At 42.7% G+C, this 18477-nt stretch overlaps 1 protein-coding gene across 1 annotated transcript in view; it reads right to left on the bottom strand.

Moving 5' to 3' along the window:
* LOC117367666 (zinc finger protein 721-like) overlaps positions 1-18477 on the bottom strand; it is a 44338-nt gene that overhangs the window by 15286 nt on the left and 10575 nt on the right. Inside the window, 3 exon segments of the mRNA XM_033960449.1 lie at positions 2924-5314; positions 13239-13343; positions 17819-17947. Coding sequence (XP_033816340.1) covers positions 2924-5314; positions 13239-13343; positions 17819-17947 — 2625 coding nt within the window.

Raw genomic sequence — 18477 nt, 5'->3', positions numbered from 1 at the left:
TTCATTGATAAGGTCCATGAGGTAACAGAGTCCTGGGCCTTCAAGCTCTCTCATAGAGTGTATCAGGCATATGTCGAGGATTGGTGGGTCCAGTTTCACTCTTCTCTAAAGTTTCTTCACCTGGATCTCTGCGATGGGTTTGAACTCTTCCATTGTGTCTCCCATTTCTCTTATCTCTTTTTTTTTTCTGTAGCTTTATTATTTTCTCTGTGAAGAAGTTGCTGAATCCTTTATTGGTTTGGGAACATTTGTTGGTGATTTCTTACTGGTTTCTCCCCCAAGAAACCTTACACTACCTGGTATAGTGTTTTTGTGGAGTTTCTGGCTTCAAGGATCTTTTTTGAGAGGAATTTCCTCTTTTCTTTTCTTCTTGATGTAAATTCTGTTGACTCTAAGCCAGGTTTTTCTGGATTTTTCATCTTCATCTGATTTCTTTCATTTCCTTTTCCTTCATGATTTCATCTAAGGGGTGAACCTATCTTTTCTTTTGATTGGTTTTTGTAATTTAATGGAGCTACCTCCTCTAGACTACGTTCCAGTGCCTCGTCACACAGTTTCTGATCTCGGGTTTTACTCCTCTGAGGTGTGTCTCCAGTCTATTTTTGAATTTGATGCTGTCTATGAATCCTCTTCCTATTTTTGGTCTCGTTCCGGAGGTTTTTGATTGCTTCCTACTGTCTGGTTGTCTTATTCTGAAGCGTACTAATACTTTCATAGAGGTGGGGTTGCAGTCCCCTATATCTTCCTCTCTGCTGAACAGTACATCTAATGTGTGTCCTTTAGGGTGGGTGTTCTCCGTCATTGTTTGGTGTAGTCTTACACCTTCCAGTTGTTGGACTATTTGTTGGGCTTTCTGGCATGCAGGGTCATCCACGTGTAGATTAAAGTCATCACATATCCAGAATGAGGAGAATTTTAGGTTGACTTCTGCGATGAGGTTCACAATGATTTCCCACTCTTCTGTGTCTAGGTCTAAGGATGACATATAACACCATTATGCCCACTGTGTTAGTGTGTCCTACTTTAAGAAGTAGACATTCTGCTCCTGTTGGCTGGGTAGTTTTCATTTGTTGGAATCCCAGGTTGGATTTGCATATTACTGCTAAACCCCTCACCTGTTCTATTTTGGAGCATGATGTGGTAGTCTGGAAGGTACGCTTTACTTATGACAATCCCACTGTTGTCTGTGAGTCAGGATTCTGTTACCACTAGGAAGTCCAGTGTTTGTTCCTCTATTAAGTCTGCGATCTGAGTTCCCTTCTTATTCATGGATCTTGGGATTAGTAGGCCTTCTCTCCATGGTGTATTTTGTTTTTGTGCTTGCTGGTTGTTGTTGTTGTGTTTTGTTTGTATGGTTTTTCTTTTTGTGTATTCCTATAGTTTAGTTTTGAAGCATTTACCACATTTTGAAAGTTTATATGGTTTTTCTCAAGTGTGGACACTTTATTATGGGGCAGATTCAATATATGGTGCTAGTCTCAGGAGCCTCCTGCTGAAAATAGCGTTTGCCTAACCTTGCCTAACTGCCCCGATTCTCTAACTGGCGTCCATGTCACTGGCGTTGGTTAGTGAATCGTTGCTGCTTGATTGAGAGATTCCTTGCCATCAGCTGATCGCAGCAAGAGAATCCCCCTGTCACGATCAGTTGAACAACTGCTGCAGGGGACCCGCACAAATCCCGCTGAAATTGGCAAGAAAGATGCCACTCCATCCTGCCACCGAAGTCCCGAATACCCCTCCCCCCAAGAAGCAGCCAGGCAAGAGGGATGGCCATTTCCTCCTGCCCCCGAAGCCCTCCCAAAGCAGCCAGGCAGGAGGGATGCCCACTCTCTCCTACCCCCAAACTTCTCCCAAAGCAGGCAGGATGTCCACTCTCCCTAGAACTTAGCAACCCCCCCCCAACTGGCGACGACACCCTCATACCTTTCTAAAAGAAAGTCCAGCCAGAGGGATGCTTATACACTCTAGTCAGGAGGCCTGGCATTCCATAATGGCAGGCCTTCCCCTTCCCAATGTATTCTGGGGTGCAGGGGGGCCTATGGCCCTGATTGGCTCATATGCTTAAAGCTCATCCCATAGGAGTCTTAGGCCTCCTTCTCAGTGCATCCTGGGATGCAGTGGAAGTGGCCTAAGACTCTGATTGCCAGATACCTAAGGATAAGATGCACTGCGAAGGAGGCTTAAGACTCTGATTAGTCCAGGTGCATAAGGCCCTTCTATTGGAGGGGCCTTAGGTATCTGAGCCATTCAAGGCCTAGGCCTCCTCCCTGGTGCATCCCAAAATGCACTGGGAAGGAGAAGGCCTTTGGAGTGGCGGGCCTGCTGGCTGAAGGGTGTGACCATCCCCCTGGTCAGACTTTCTTCTGGAATGGTATGGGGGGCTTTGGAGGGATTCCAGGGGGGATCTAAAGGTAGGGGGTCTGAAAAGGTTGTGTCACAGGTTGTGGGGTTGGGAATTTCTGATGGGGAGGTGGCAGGAGGGAGTTGGCATCCCTACTACTTGGCTGCTTTGGAATGGGTTCAGGGGTTCTGGCAGGAGGGAGTCGGCATACCTCCTGCTGGGAGACTTCATGGGGGGGATTCCTTGCCGCAGCTGCTCAGCTGATCGTGGTAGGGAGATTCCCTTGCCACAATCAGCTCAGCGGTCATATCTAGTTGAAATCTAGGCCAGCACATCTGTTGTGGCCCTCGGGAGACACCTAGAGCCGCTGAGGCTCACTGAATTCCACGCCCAGCCTTGGGCAAACTTATGTGTCCCGACACATCTCCCTCAATTGCAACAAACGCCTGCAGTGTAGACATCCTGACTCAAGGTATTTTTGTTTTAGAAAAAAAACATGTGTCCTGATTGGCTGATGCCCATTTGTAGAATCAGCCCCTATAAGTCTAATTATATTACTGAAGGAATTATCACACTGAGAACATCAACATGGTTTTTCTCCAGTGTGGATTCTTTCATGAGTTCCGAGTTTGTATTTAGTATTGAAAGATTTACCACATTCAGAACATTTATATGATTTTTCTCTACAGTAGATTATTTTATGATATCTGAGATTATGTTTTCTATTGAAGCTTTTACCACATTCAGAACATTTATGTGGATTTTCACTAGAGTGGATTCTTTCATGATCTCTGAGATTATCTTTTCGATTGAAGCTTTTACCACAGTCAGAACATTTATGTGGTTTTTCTCCCGTGTGGATTCTTTCATGAGTTATGAGGCTACCTGTATTATTGAAAGATTTTCCACATTCAGAACATTTATAAGGTTTTTCTCCCGTGTGGATTCTTTTATGAGTTATGAGACTACTTGTATTATTGAAAGATTTTCCACATTCAGAACATTTATACGGTTTTTCTCCTGTGTGGATTCTTATATGATATATAAGACTGCCTGTATTATTGAAAGATTTTCCACATTCAGAACATTTATACGGTTTTTCTCCCGTGTGGATTCTTTTATGAGTAATAAGGCTACTTGTATTATTGAAGGATTTTCCACATTCAGAACATTTATACGGTTTTTCTCCTGTGTGGATTCTTTCATGATCTTCAAGATGAGTTTTTCGATTGAAACCTTTACCACATTCAGAACATTTATATGGTTTTTCTCCAGAATGGATCCTTTCATGAATTATGAGGCTACTTGTATTATTGAATGATTTTCCGCACTCAGAACATTTATATGGCTTTTCTCCCATGTGGCTTCTTTTATGAGTTATGAGACTACCTGTATTATTGAAGGATTTTCCACATTCAGAACACTTATATGGTTTTTCTCCCGTGTGAATTCTTTTGTGAGTTCTAAGGCTACTTTTATTATTGAAAGGTTTTCCACATTCAAAACATTTATATGGTTTTTCTCCCGTGTGGATTCTTTCATGATCTCTGAGATTAATTTTTCGATTGAAGCTTTTATCACATTCAGAACATTTATATGGTTTTTCTCCCGTGTGGATTCTTTTATGAGCATTAAGACTACTTGTATTATTGAAAGATTTTCCACATTCAAAACATTTATATGGTTTTTCTCCTGTGTGGATTCTTTTATGAGCGTTGAGGCTACTCGTCTTATTGAAGGATTTTCCACATTCAAAACATTTATACGGTTTTTCTCCCGTGTGAATTCTTTCATGATCTCTGAGATTATACTTTCGATTGAAGCTTTTATCACATTCAAAACATTTATATGGTTTTTCTCCCGTGTGGATTCTTTTATGAGTTATGAGGCTACTTGTATTATTGAAGGATTTTCCACATTCAGAACATTTATATGGTTTTTCTCCCGTGTGGATTCTTTTATGAGTTATGAGAATACTTGTTTTATTGAAGGATTTTCCACATTCAGAACATTTATATGGTTTTTCTCCCGTGTGAATTCTTTTATGACTTATGAGGTTACTTGTATTATTGAAGAATTTTCCACATTCAGAACATTTATAAGGTTTTTCTCCCGTGTGGATTCTTTTATGGGTGTTGAGGCTACTTCTATTACTGAAGGATTTTCCACATTCAGAACATTTATATGGTTTTTCTCCAGTGTGGATTCTTTCATGATCTTCAAGATTAGCTTTTCGATTGAAACTTTTACCACATTCAGAACATATATATGGTTTCTCTGCTGTGTGAGTTGTTTTATGAGTGTTGAGGTTACTTATATTATTGAAGGATTTTCCACATTCAGAACATTTATATAATTTTTCTTCCATTTGGATTCTTTCATTATCTGTGAGATTATCTTTTTGACTAAAACTTTTACCACATTCAGAACATTTATATTGGGTTTCTCCAGAGTGGATTCTTTTATGAATTATGAGGCTACTTCTATTATTGAATGATTTTTCACATTCAGAAAATATATATGGCTTTTCTCCTGTGCAGATTCTTTCATGAGGTATAATGATACTTTTTTCATGGAAGCTTTTATAACAGTCAGAACATTTAAATAGCTTCGCTCCCTTGGGGTTCATTTGGTGCACTTGTTTCTTGCAAATGCTGATTAATTCATGTTTTCTCAGTTGAAATACCTGACTGAAGTTTGACTTCCCAGTGAACATTTCCTCACAAGTAGTGCTCTGACAAAGTTTCTGGCTGCTGATTCTCTCACTTTTTCTGAGATTCAGGCAGTTGGTGGAATTTCTCTTTTGCTCAGTACATACATTTGAACTCTCTCCTTTTGGGGTCTTTTCTTTCATGCTAGGTGGTTTTATACTACTAATACCTTCTGGGCTGTCTCTTGAAGGGTCTTTGTGTGTCCATTCCTCCCTCTGCTGTCCATAACATACTCTCATTCTCTTATTCCCAAATTCATCATCTGTTGGATAAAAATGAAAGTATATACGTAAATTATTAATAACACAAATATAGGTAAATATCCCCACAGAAGTCTTTAAAGTCATTTTATAGACAGGTGAGCGATGGCACATGAAAAGATATAAACAGACCATCCTGATCTCATTTGCTGTTTCTGAACATCTCAACCTCCCCTCCAGTCTCTGCAATGATCCCCTTTCCTCCGATTACATTCACTAACCAAAATCTCTATGTGAAAATTTAGAAATACTCCACAGCACATAGCAAAGATGTTATTACCTTGGCTTACCACTCTTCATATCAGCATCCTCCTCTCCTCCCTCCAGTTGGTCATTGGCAGGATCCTCTTCAATTTTCAGAATCTCTCCTGTGGGGTCAGCAGGGTAATTTAGGCTTCCTTTTACGAAACTGCGATAGTTTCTAGCATGGGGAGCCACGCTGAATGGTTGCGGTGCTCTCGATGCTCATTGAGTTCCTATGAGCGTCGGGAGCAGCGCAGGCCATTCAGCGTGGCTTCCCACATTAGATACTGCTATCGCAGTTTCGTAAAAGAGGGGGTTTGTCTGACTGTATGGAAAAATAATTTCAGATTGATAAAGCTAAAGATTTAAGAAAGGGAAATCTTTGCTAAAACTGAGATGATGGGACTTTTATGACCTCTGAAAATCTAAGTATCCTGGTGGAAGGAGTTAAGGATCCTGAGTAGTTATAAAAATGCCTCCATCCATTCCACTAATGCCATGTTGAGTCACTTTGCCTTATTCACACCCTCTACTGCTATCAGTGTGGTCCTTCCTATATCCTCCCCTCCTGGAGTCACCAATTTGGCCATCTTTCCTCATTCCTTCTGTTGATCCCAGTGGGGGGGCTGTCCTTCCTGCAGCCTCTTTCACTAAGACCATCCTGCCTGCCTCTTTCCAAATGGCAGCATTGTGTGATTCACAGAGAACATGGCTGGGGTGTGCTGTGCCTCTAGACACCAGGAAATATTATAAAAATATTGGGAGGAGGAGCTTAGTGCAGAAAGCTTTCAGAGCAGGGGGTGAGGAGGTTCAGTCTGGTGAAAAATTCCTGTGGAATACTAAATGGCCTCGTATCCATTCATTTCAATGCAATGTATAGTTATAGGGGTTAACATTTGCAGTCCTAACCCTTCCTGCATTACTTGGTGCATAGAACCTGTGGTACCTTCATGATAGCTTTCTGCACCTGAATATATACAGATAAGTACTTGTGTAGGAGGAGTTCAGAGGATATAGTTTGAATGGAGCAGAGGTGGAGTTGTGATGTACCTGTATATTTTATAAAATATGTGAGTACACATGTAGAACTCCTGAACTTTAGGAAAGCAATAAAAACATATCTCTTCACCTAACTTCCCTGCCTACAAAGAATTATATATTGGTACTAGATCCTCAGTATGTCACATTAGGATAAAAACTTGTATTAAAAAATCTTGCACTGTAACTAAGGCAAATTGTATATCGTGTATGTTAACTTGTAACCTGTTCTGAGCTCGTTGGGGAGAACGGGATAGAAAATGAATTTAATAAATACATAAATAAACCCACTAGCTGCTGGGGAGGTGGATGGAAGCTCTAGCATCCTGGACCAGCAGAGAGAGAGAGAGAGAGAGATACAAGAACGATTACAAAAACTGATAAAGGATGAGAGACAGTAGGTGTAGAAAGAAAATTCAGGGAAGAGCCAGACTGATATGGGGAAATGGTGAGGGAGAATAAGGGAAAGATAAGGACAAAAATGCAAACAAAAGGCAGATCAGATAATGTAAGGAGAAAAGTAGGAATGTGGGAAACAGAACACATTATCCACACAACTAAGGACAGAAGCATCCTTCCTAACAATTTCAGCGGGATTTGTGGGGGTCTCCTGCCCAAAAAGAAACCTCCTCCTTCTCGTCCTCTCAGACCACAATCTTCCTATCAGAGAAGATTTGCTGCAAAATCCACAGCTCCTGTTCCGCCTCAGCCAAGGAGACAGAGACATCAACAACCGCGTCAGCAGCAGCAAAAACAACAGCCTGCTCCTCAGAAGGCTCCTCAGCGTTTTAGATGTGTTCCTTCAGAACTTAGCCAACGTCACCATTCCACAGACTTTGCCTCAGCCCATCTGAGGCCATCTTCAATTTTACATAGCTCACTGGGAGCTCATAACATCAGATCTCTGGGTCATCAACATCATTCTTCAGGATTACACTCTCAATTTCCACATCCTACCACCAGACCATCTTGCAAGAGAGTCTGCTTTGTACCCCGCACAGTCCTCCCTTCTTCAAGAGGTTCAAACCCTTCTTCTGATTGCCATCGAGGAAGTTCCGCTCTCTGAGCAACAGCAGGGATTCTACTTCCGTTACTTCTTAGTTCCCAAGAAGACCAGAGGACTGAGACCCATCCTGGATCTCAGAGCTCTCAACAAATTTCTAGTCAAAGAGAAATTCAGGATGTTATCTCTCGCCCTGCTTTATCCTCTTCTCAATCAGAACGATTGGCTATGTTCTCTGGACTTCAAGGAAGCCTATACACATATTCCAATTCATCCGGCTTCCAGGAAGTACCTCCGGTTTCAGATCAATCAATGTCATTACCAGTATAAGGTTCTTCCCTTCGGCCTGGCATCTTCTCCCAGAGTCTTCACGAAGTGCTTGATTGTAGTGGCCACATCTCTCCGTTCACACGGCTTTCAAGTTTTTCCTTATCGGGATGACTGGTTGATCAAGGCTGTGTCATCACAGGAAGTGGTCCAAGCAACATCTCAGACCATTTCTTTTCTTCAGGTTCTAGGATTTGAAGTCAACTTCCCCAAATCACATCTCATTCCAACTCAATGTCTGCAATTTATTGGGGCCATCCTAGACACCACCGTCATCAGAGCCTTTCTTCCTCCAGATCGCCTTCAAGCTCTCACACGTCTCTGTCAGCAAATGCTTCCTCTTCAAACCATCTCTGCCAAACACATGATGGTTCTTTTAGGCCACATGGCTTCCACTGTCCAAGGCTACATCTTTGCACTCCTCAGTGGACCCTTGCTTCCCAGTGGTCTCAAGTGACAGATCATCTCTCACAACATATATCTGACATCATCTCTTCTGCAGACGCTTCAATGGTGGATGACCTCCTCCAATCTATCCAGAGGTCTTGTTTTCCATTTACCCTCTCATCACGAGAGACGCATCCCCTTATGCCTGGGGGGCTCATATGGACGATCTTCAGACCCAAGGTCTTTGGATTGCCAGGGAACGCAAATTTCACATCAATTTCCTGGAACTCAGAGCAATGTTTTATGCCCTCAAGACTTTTCAACATCTTCTTTGTCCCAAAGTCCTCCTTCTTCTAACAGGCAATCAAGTGGCAATGTACTATATAAACAAGCAAGGAGGCACGGGCTCTCTCCTGTTATGCCAGGAAGCCCAAAAAATCTGGACTTGGGCAATGGCTCGCAAACTTTTCTTAAAGGCTGTCTAAATTCAAGGGGAGAATTATTCCCTAGCAGACAACCTCAGCAGAATTCTTCAGCCTCATGAATGGACTCTCAACTCTGCAAATTTCAAGTCCATCTTTACTTGTTTGCGGCTCCTCACAATCACCAGTTGCCCCAGTTTTGCTCCAGACTTTACTCCCCTCTCTATCTGGATGCCTCAGTTCATACATTCATTTCTCACTACTGCCTGGAGTCCTTCTCCAGACGGGATGGGCACTTCGGCCAATCTGTATTACATAATTTATTTTCCTAAAGGCCAACTCTCCCTCCATCCCTTTTCTCTTAGCTTGGAGGTCATCCATATGTGAAAATATGCTGCCTGCTTGTCCTGGGATAAAGTACAGTTACTTACCGTGAACAGGTGTTAACCAGGGACAGAAGGCAGATATTCTCACAATCCATCCACCTCCCCGGGTTGGCTTCTTAGCTGGCTTATCTTAACTGAGGGACCGCGCCCTACGTCGAGCGTGAAGGCACTTGTGCATGCGCGGTTCTGGCTATCGCAAACTTTCTAAAGTCATAAAGTGGCAATGCACCTTTAAAGTGGTCCGTATCAGGGCTCCATCGGTGACTTCACCCATACATGAGAATATCTGCCTGCTATCCCTGGATAACATCTGTTACGGTAAGTAACTGTGCTTTTTTTCCACTCCTGTTCGGAGTGTGTTATACTGTTTTCAGTTGAAGTCTTTCCTAGGTTCTGCTTGGCTATTCGGCAGACTGAGTTGCTGGGCAGATTCTAGCCTGATATACAAGTTTGTGCTTAGTCTCCACCTGCTGGTAGTAATGAGGCATATAACCCATTCGTAAGGACTATACCAGTCTACAAGCTAACAGAAAGAAAATTAGCAGGTAAGAACCTAATTTTTTTTCTCTCTGTGCCTGGTCCAGAAAAGCTGTCTTTCTTGTAGGAAAGTTAGTCTCACCTCATTATTGCTGCAATTCAAGTTGCAAGCTAGAACCAAAACAAAAACTGCAGACCATGTACAAGATGCAGGCACTGTTTATTACAACATTAATGCAGTATGGTAAATATACAACCTTATTACCAACCGAGGGACCCAACGTAGTCTTGAACTTAGCTTTGCAGTTGAAGCAGCACTTGTTTGGCTCGTTATAGCAGTCTGTTATATACCTTATCCACCACGGACCCCCCGTGTTGGGTCCCTCGGTTGTATATTTACCATACTACATTAATGTTGTAATACTGAAGAAAAATGATCTCCCAAAACCCCAAGAAAAGGAACTAGATGAGGGGGAGAGACAACCTGTAGAGTGGAGATACTACTGCCTCTAAAGAGATATCAAATGTTGAAGGTTTAGAGAGCCCTCAGTCACACAGCCCCCCTCTGGGAACTCCCAGAAGTAACGGCTGTCACTGGCTTACACCCAAAAGGTTCCATATGTCTTTCTTCCATGTGCTTTCAGAGTCCTTCTCCCCCTCCCGTCCTCCCCATGTCCTTTCAGCGTCCTTCTCCACCCCTTTGTCTTCCCCAGTGCTTTCAGCGTCCTTCTCCCCCCTCAGTTTTACCCATTTCCCTTAAGCGTCTTTTCATCTCCACTCCACCTTTCCTTCCTTTCTCCCTCCCTGCCCCTTACCTTTGTGGCGCTTCCCCACCCGACTGACAACAGAACAGGTCCGGTCGGACAAACCTCCCTGCCCTGTAGCCGCGGATCTAAATTACCTTCTTACAGCAGCTGGAGTATTGAAGCTGCTGTAAGAAGGTAATTTAGATTCGCGGCTACAGGGCAGGAAGGTTTGTCGGCCGGGCCTGTTGTCGGTCAATCGGGGTACCTGACCGGCTGTGCACACTCACTCCCCTCCCCCATGGCTGCACCCGGGGCGGACTGCCCCCCCGCTTTGGAAGCCACTGCCTTCTCCCTACCTGCCCTCCCTTGCTTAAGCCCTCTCTCCGACGTCAGCGCTGATATCGGGGAAGACTTCCGATTGGCTATGTGTGGTGCAGTAGGGCAGGAAGAAAATGGAAGATGAGGCCTCGAAGCAGGGCAGGTAGGAACGGCATTGAACCCCGCGGGATCCCCGAGAGCACGAGGGGCGTCCCCACGGGATCCCCGTGACCCGAAGGGGTAACCCGCGGGATCCCCGTAGTCCCCGTTCCCGTGCAGCTCTCTACTTTGGACCCTTTGTTTCCTTTTCCTTCTTATATTTTTAGGAGTATCTCCCCTCAAGCAATTTCCTGGTTAACATCATTGATAAATCACCTATTAGATAATGGTTACTTCTCAAGCAGTATGGGACATATTGCTTTAAGCCTGTTATTGAAGGGTTTTGATATGAACCCACCAGTTCTATCTCACTACTGTCTAATCGCTAATATCCCCTTATTAACTAAGATGATTGAGGCTATTTCTGTACAACTTTCCAGTTATTCGGATCAATTCTCTATTCTCCCATTCTAACATGGTTTTCGAACTAATTTCAGCACAGAAATGTTATTGTCACTAATCTCTAAGATTCATAGTCTACTGTCTCCCAATAGATATTCTATTTTGCTACAGTTTTACTTTCAGCAGCTTTCGATGTAGTTCACATCATGATATATTAATCTGCTTACTTTGAGATAGGCTTGGATCTGAAAGTACTGAGATGGTTTACAGGTTTTCTAACATTACGCACGTATGAGGTATATATTGATGGTAAAACATCTGTACCACGGAAGTCTGTCTGTGGAGTTCCACAGGGCTCCCCGTTATCTCCTTTACTATTTTAACATTTATATGAGTACATTAAAGAACCTCAATTTAGCCGCTTCTGAAACAATCTTTACATATACGGACGATATTTTTATTCTATAAGAAGTAGATCCAAAACTGAGCAACTTTGAACTAAATATAAACTCTCGTATTTCCAGACTTCAAATATGGGCTACCTCTGTTCAAATGAAACTTAGGGCTCCTCTTACCTTAACGAACGCAATAGCACGCGCTAAAATGCCCTGCGTGGTAGTTTCTCGGCTACAGCGCGTGCTAAAAACGCTAGCGCACCTTTGTAAAAGGTGCATTAATGCATTAATGCAGCCAAGACAAAACTATTATGTTTTGGCCCAAAAGCTGAACAGTTACCTCTCTCTGTTTCTTTGAATTCTGGAGAATCTAAACTAAACTAAGCCTTAAGTTTATATACCGCATCATCTCCACGGAAGTGGAGCTCGACACGGTTTACAAAGTATAAAAATAAGGAAGAGAGAGGAGGGGATTTACAAAAGCATGTAGAAAGGGGGGATGTAAAACAGGAGAAGAGGTGTTATATGCTAGAGAAAAGCCAGTTGTTTTCGGAATAGTTGGAGGGAGCCCAGGTTCCGCAGCGGGGCAGTGAGATCGTTCCAAAGGCCCGTGATTTTGGAGAGGAGGGATCTTCCCAGTTTACCTGCGTGTAGGATGCCGTGTAGAGAGGGGTAGGAAAGTTTATGTCTGTGGGCTGATCTGGTGGTGGCAGGCGTTAGGGTGAGGAAGGATAGAGGGATTAGGGGCGGAAGGATGCCGTGAATGATCTTGAAATCTCTGAAAATTGAATTTTCATGTAGAGTTCTGGGAATAATATTGGACTCTTCTTTATCATTTCAAAGAAAGGTTAAGCACCTTTCAAAGAAAGCATTCAGATCTTAGTTCAGTCACTGTTACCATCCCAACGGAATTATTGTAATGTCCTTTATGTAGGATGCAAAGAAAATGTAGGGAAAAATCTACAAACCATTCAAAATGTAGCAGCCAAACTTATTTTCTCAGCAACCAAATATGACAACATAACACCCCTGTACCTACACTGGCTCCCCTTTAAAGCAAGGTGTATTTTTAAACTATGTACAACAATTTTTATTTATTTAAAAATCTATATATCGTATATTACCTATACGGTTTCCATAGTAACGAGCATAAAATACAACACTCTTAAAAATGGTCGATAAACATCAGAAATCTTCAAATCCTGTTTGAATATAAAATTTCAACTCAAAAAAAGCCTTCATAAATAGTTTTGAGTTTTTAACATTTTCTTAAAATTCATTCTAGCAGAATACAAACAGAATTCCTGGCAGGGTATTACACAGCTTTACACCAGCTACAGATAACATAGTCGCACCAATCTTAATGTGGGAGATTAACATATTACCTTCCAAACAATCTTTTTAATCTTCCATGAGGAAACACCAGACTACATCAGTGATCTCTCCTTCTGGGGCATATTAGCTATCAATAAATACTAAGTGCTTCTCACAGTACTTCTGCTACTGATAGAATTATGCATACTGTATACACTCCAGGGAATTATGTACTAAAAAAAAATCAAAATAATGTACAGAAAAACAAAACAACCTATTGAACAGAATAGTATTTGTGTGTAAGTGAAAATTTAGAAATACTCCACAACACCTAGCAAGGATTGGATTATAAAGGAATTCTTGGCTCACCGCTCTTGGTAGTATCCTCCTCTCCTCTCTCCAGCTGGTCACTGTCGGAATCTTCTTCCATTTTCAGGATTTCTATTGTATTCTCAGCAGTGTAACTTTGGCTGCCTGGAAAAAGAATGGAAAAATAGCTTCAGGTTTAAAGGAGAGATTAGAACCTAAGAAAAGTTGTATTTTGCTAATACTGAGATGATGGGAATATTATGAACTCTGAAAATGCAACTGTCCTGGTGGAAGCAGTTAAGGACCCTCAGTAGCTCTGAAAATGAACCGTAACATTCAACACAAATAGGATGAGAGGCAGTAGGTGTTGAAAGGAGAGAAACATGGGGAAAAGGTGAGGGAGAATAAGAAAAAGAGAAGCTAAAGAACCCCCCTTGAACAAAACATTTAAATTAAAAAAAAGAAAATGAAAGGAGAAAGATTTCCAACCAGGCCACTGAATCTGTCCTCCTTGACATAATTGACGACAGCTGGTCAATGCTGGATAAAGGAAATGATGCCTTACTGGTCCTGCTTGACCTTAGTGCCGCCTTCGACACTATAGATCATCAACTTCTACTAGACCGACTCACTGACATAGAAATCAAGAACGCAGCACTGCAATGGTTCACCTCCTTCCTGGATCAAAGAACACAATCTGTGCTACTAGGGACAGCTAAATCAAACCCCAAATCAATTAAATATGAGTTTCCCAAGGTGCCTTTCTATCTCCTCTCCTCTTCAATCTGTATATCAGGCATGTCATCGACATTGCACACAAATACAACATTAAGATTCACTCCTATGCTGATGACCTTTAACTATTGCTCCCCCTAGGTGGCAATCGGCCAACCCAACTCACTAACTTCCTACACTGCCTCTCTGATATGAAAAACTGGATGACAGCCAATAACTCCAGCTGATTGTGGATATCCAAAAGTTTGGAAGGAAAGAGGAGGTTCTGCTGTTGGGAGATTTCAACCTGCCGGATGCGGACTGGAATGTTCCGTCTGCGGAATCGGAAAGAAGTAGGGAGATTGTGGATGCCTTTCAAGAGGCTCTGCTCAGACAAATGGTGACGGAACCCACGAGGGAAAAAGCGATATTGGATCTGGTCCTCACAAATGGAGAGAGTATCTCTAATGTTCGAGTGGGTGCTCACCTGGGTAGTAGCGATCATCAAACGGTTTGGTTTGATATAACGGCTAAAGTGGAGAGCGGCCGCACGATACTTAAAGTCCTAGATTTCAAACGTACGGACTTTAATGCAATGGGAAAGTACCTGAAGAAAGAGCTGTTAGGATGGGAGGACATAAGAGAAGTGGAAAGACAGTGGTCTAAGCTGAAAGGAGCGATAAAAATGGCTACGGACCTTTATGTGAAGAAAATCAATAAAAACAAGAGAAAAAGGAAGCCGATATGGTTCTCCAACCTAGTGGCTGAGAAAATAAAGGCGAAAGAGTTGGCGTTCATGAAATATAAAAAAACCCAAGAAGTGGAGAGCAGAAAGGACTACAGGGTGAAACTGAAAGAAGCCAAGAGAGAGATACGTTTGGCGAAGGCACAGGCGGAAGAACAAATGGAGAGTGATGAGGAGAAAGCAAATGTGCTAAACAAATACTTCTGTTCTGTTCTGTGTTCAAAGAAGAAAATCCTGGAGAAGGACCGAGATTGTCTGGCAAAGTTACACGAGAAAATGGAGTAGATTCTGCGCCGTTCACGAGGAGGGTGTTTATGAGCAACTTGAAAAACTGAAGGTGGACAAAGTGATGGGACCAGACGGGATCCATCCCAGGATACTAAGGGAGCTCAGAGAGGTTCTGGCGAGTCCTATTAAAGACTTGTTCAACAAATCTCTGGAGACGGGAGTGATTCCTGCTGATTGGAGGAGAGCGGATGTGGTCCCTATTCATAAAAGTGGTCACAGGGATTAAGCAGGAAACTATAGGCCGGTGAGCCTCACTTCAGTTGTTGGAAAAATAATGGAAGTGTTGCTGAAAGAAAGGATAGTGTATTTCCTTGAATCTAATGGGTTACAGGATCCGAGGCAACATGGCTTTACAAAAGGTAAATCGTGCCAAACGAATCTGATTGAATTTTTTGATTGGGTGACCAGAGAGCTGGATCGAGGACATATGCTAGATGTAATTTACTTGGATTTCAGCAAAGCCTTTGATACAGTTCCTCATAGGAGGCTGTTGAACAAACTTGAAGGGCTGAAGTTAGGACCCAAAGTGGTGAACTGGGTCAGAAACTGGCTGTCGGAAAGATGCCAGAGGGTGGTGGTTAATGGAAGTCGCTCGAAGGAAGGAAAAGTGACTAGTGGAGTCCCTCAGGGTTCGGTGCTGGGGCCAATCCTGTTCAATATTTATGTAAGTGACATTGCTGAAGGGTTAGAAGGAAAAGTGTGCCTTTTTGCAGATGATACCAAGATTTGTAACAGAGTAGACACCGAAGAGGGAGTGGAAAATATGAAAAAGGATCTGCAAAAGTTAGAGGAATGGTCTAATGCCTGGCAACTAAAATTCAATGCAAAGAAATGCAGAGTAATGCATTTGGGTATTAGTAATAGGAAGGAACCGTATATGCTGGGAAGAGAGAAGCTGATATGCACGGACGGGGAGAGGGACCTTGGGGTGATAGTGACCGAAGATCTAAAGGCGAAAAAACAGTGTGACAAGGCAGTGGCTGCTGCCAGAAGGATTCTGGGCTGTATAAAGAGAGGCGTAGTCAGTAGAAGGAAGAAGGTGTTGATGCCCCTGTACAGGTCATTGGTGAGGCCCCACTTGGAGTATTGTGTTCAGTTTTGGAGACCGTATCTGGCGAAAGACGTAAAAAGACTTGAGGAGGGCGACGAAAATGATAGGAGGCTTGCGCCAGAAGACGTATGAGGAGAGACTGGAAGCCCTGAATATGTATACCCTAGAGGAAAGGAGAGACAGGGGAGATATGATTCAGACGTTCAAATACTTAAAGGGTATTAATGTAGAACAAAATCTTTTCCAGAGAAAGGAAAATGGTAAAACCAGAGGACATAATTTGAGGTTGAGGGGTGGTAGATTCAGGGGCAATGTTAGGAAATTCTACTTTACGGAGAGGGTGGTGGATGCCTGGAATGCGCTCCCGAGAGAGGTGGTGGAGAGTAAAACTGTGACTGAGTTCAAAGAAGCGTGGGATGAACACAGAAGATTTAGAATCAGAAAATAATATTAAATATTGAACTAGGCCAGTTACTGGGCAGACTTGTACGGTCTGTGTCTGTGTATGGCCGTTTGGTGGAGGATGGGCAGGGGAGGGCTTCAATGGCTGGGAGGGTGTAGATGGGCTGGAGTAAGTCTTAACAGAGATTTCGGCAGTTGGAACCCAAGCATAATACCAGGTAAAGCTTTGGATTCTCGCCCAGAAATAGCTAAGAAGAAAAAAAATAAAAAAATTTAAATTGAATCAGGTTGGGCAGACTGGATGGACCATTCGGGTCTTTATCTGCCGTCATCTACTATGTTACTATGAATGCCTCAAAGACTGAACTACTCTGGACCAGGAAAAAGAACACTTTCACTTTCACCCGTCCGACACTATCCTGGGAATCCACCCCCTTAACAGCAAAAGACCAGGTACGAAGTCTTGGAATTATACTGGATGGCTCCTGTCCCTCTCCACCCACGTCTCGCAGGTATTTTCCACAACTTTTTACTACCTACGCCAACTGCAAAGGATCAAACCCTACCTCCCAGAAACAGACTTAGCCCAACTGCTATATGCCTATGTACTCTCTAGACTAGACTACTGCAACTCCCTATTCAATGGCAACGCTGCAAGAGATCTAAAATGCCTCCAAAAAGTCCAGAACTGAGCAATTTGACTCCTATACAACCTTAGCTACCATGACCCCATTACTCCAGCGCTCTATGCAGCTCACTAGTTACCAGTCAAAAAGCAATACATCTTCAAAGACTTAGTCATGACACACAAGAGATTCTACCAAAAAACCCCAGCCTACATAGCATACAAGCTACGCCTATACACCCCTAATCGCCCCCTCCACTCCAAAACGGAACAAAGACTCAGCATTCCCGCAGGGAGATCCCTCAGAATGAGTATGGTGTACAAAAGATCCTACAGCCATTTCCTACCTCAGCTATGAAACCAACTACCCACACAGATCAGGTCGCTAGACTCACTAATGACCTTCTGCAGCGCAGTAAAGACCTTCCTCTTCCACCAATCAGGCCATTAAAACTGCCTCCTCAATATACTTCTAGTACTCTTCGCTATGACCAGTGTGGTCTCGAATAAGCTCCGTTATTGTCTACTGTAACCTATTTGTTGTCATGACTAGTCTGTTTTCAAACAATTGTGAATGTCTACTTGTAACCCGTTCTGAGCTTCTGGGAGAACGGGATAGAAATCGAAATAAATATAAATAAATAAAAAGTAAAAATAAGGAAACTAGAATAGATCCATAATCCTCACAACAAAGGTTAAAAGAGGGACTGCGATGATAACACCTCGTTCTCATTGTGCCAGATCCAGAGGAGGAATCTTTCTTATAGGAAAAGTTTGTATCTCGTCATTACTAGTTTTAATTCAAGCTCCCTCACCCGTTTCATGAAGTTCCTCACATGAGCCTGTGATGGTCAGATTTCCTCTTTCCTCAGATCCTGGAGGGTCAGTCCTGAATCCCTCTTGCTCAAACCGGATTAAAATCTCAGGCTTGATACTGTTGGAGCCTATTATGGGATGATAGTATTCATTAGTACAATATGTTTAAAAAAATGTTACCCCAGATCCTGATTATCTTATTACTGAGGTGGGCAAGTCCTTTCCTCAAGAGCTACAAACAGCTATGGTCATCAGGAGGTTTGTTTTGTTTGTTTTTACACAGATTGATTTCTGATCTATAGCAACAAGATGAAGAACAGATTGATTTATTTAGAAGCATTTACATTTGCCACCTTCTATTGCCTGACACCACCAACTGGAGATCTGCTAAATTGTTCTGATTTAATGAGATGGGGCTGGAAAGGTCTTCAGTCCCCAGTAAGTTCTATAGCGCTACCAGACGTACACAGCGCTGTACAAAGTCACAAAGAAGAAGACAGTCCCCGCTACAGCTAAATTTGCAAAGCATCTCACTGGCTTACAATTAAAATATTGAATTACAATCATAATAATGAGCTAACTAGGTAGTGGACTGAACAACACCGCTACACGGTTTAATTCTGAGATCACCATAACTGGCTCTGGGATAGTGCTGCAG

Source organism: Geotrypetes seraphini, chromosome 10, assembly GCF_902459505.1.
Source record: "Geotrypetes seraphini chromosome 10, aGeoSer1.1, whole genome shotgun sequence".
Classification (NCBI taxonomy): domain Eukaryota; kingdom Metazoa; phylum Chordata; class Amphibia; order Gymnophiona; family Dermophiidae; genus Geotrypetes; species Geotrypetes seraphini.
The sequence above is the reverse complement of the archived record's forward strand: the minus strand, read 5'-3'. Positions and strand labels throughout refer to the sequence as shown.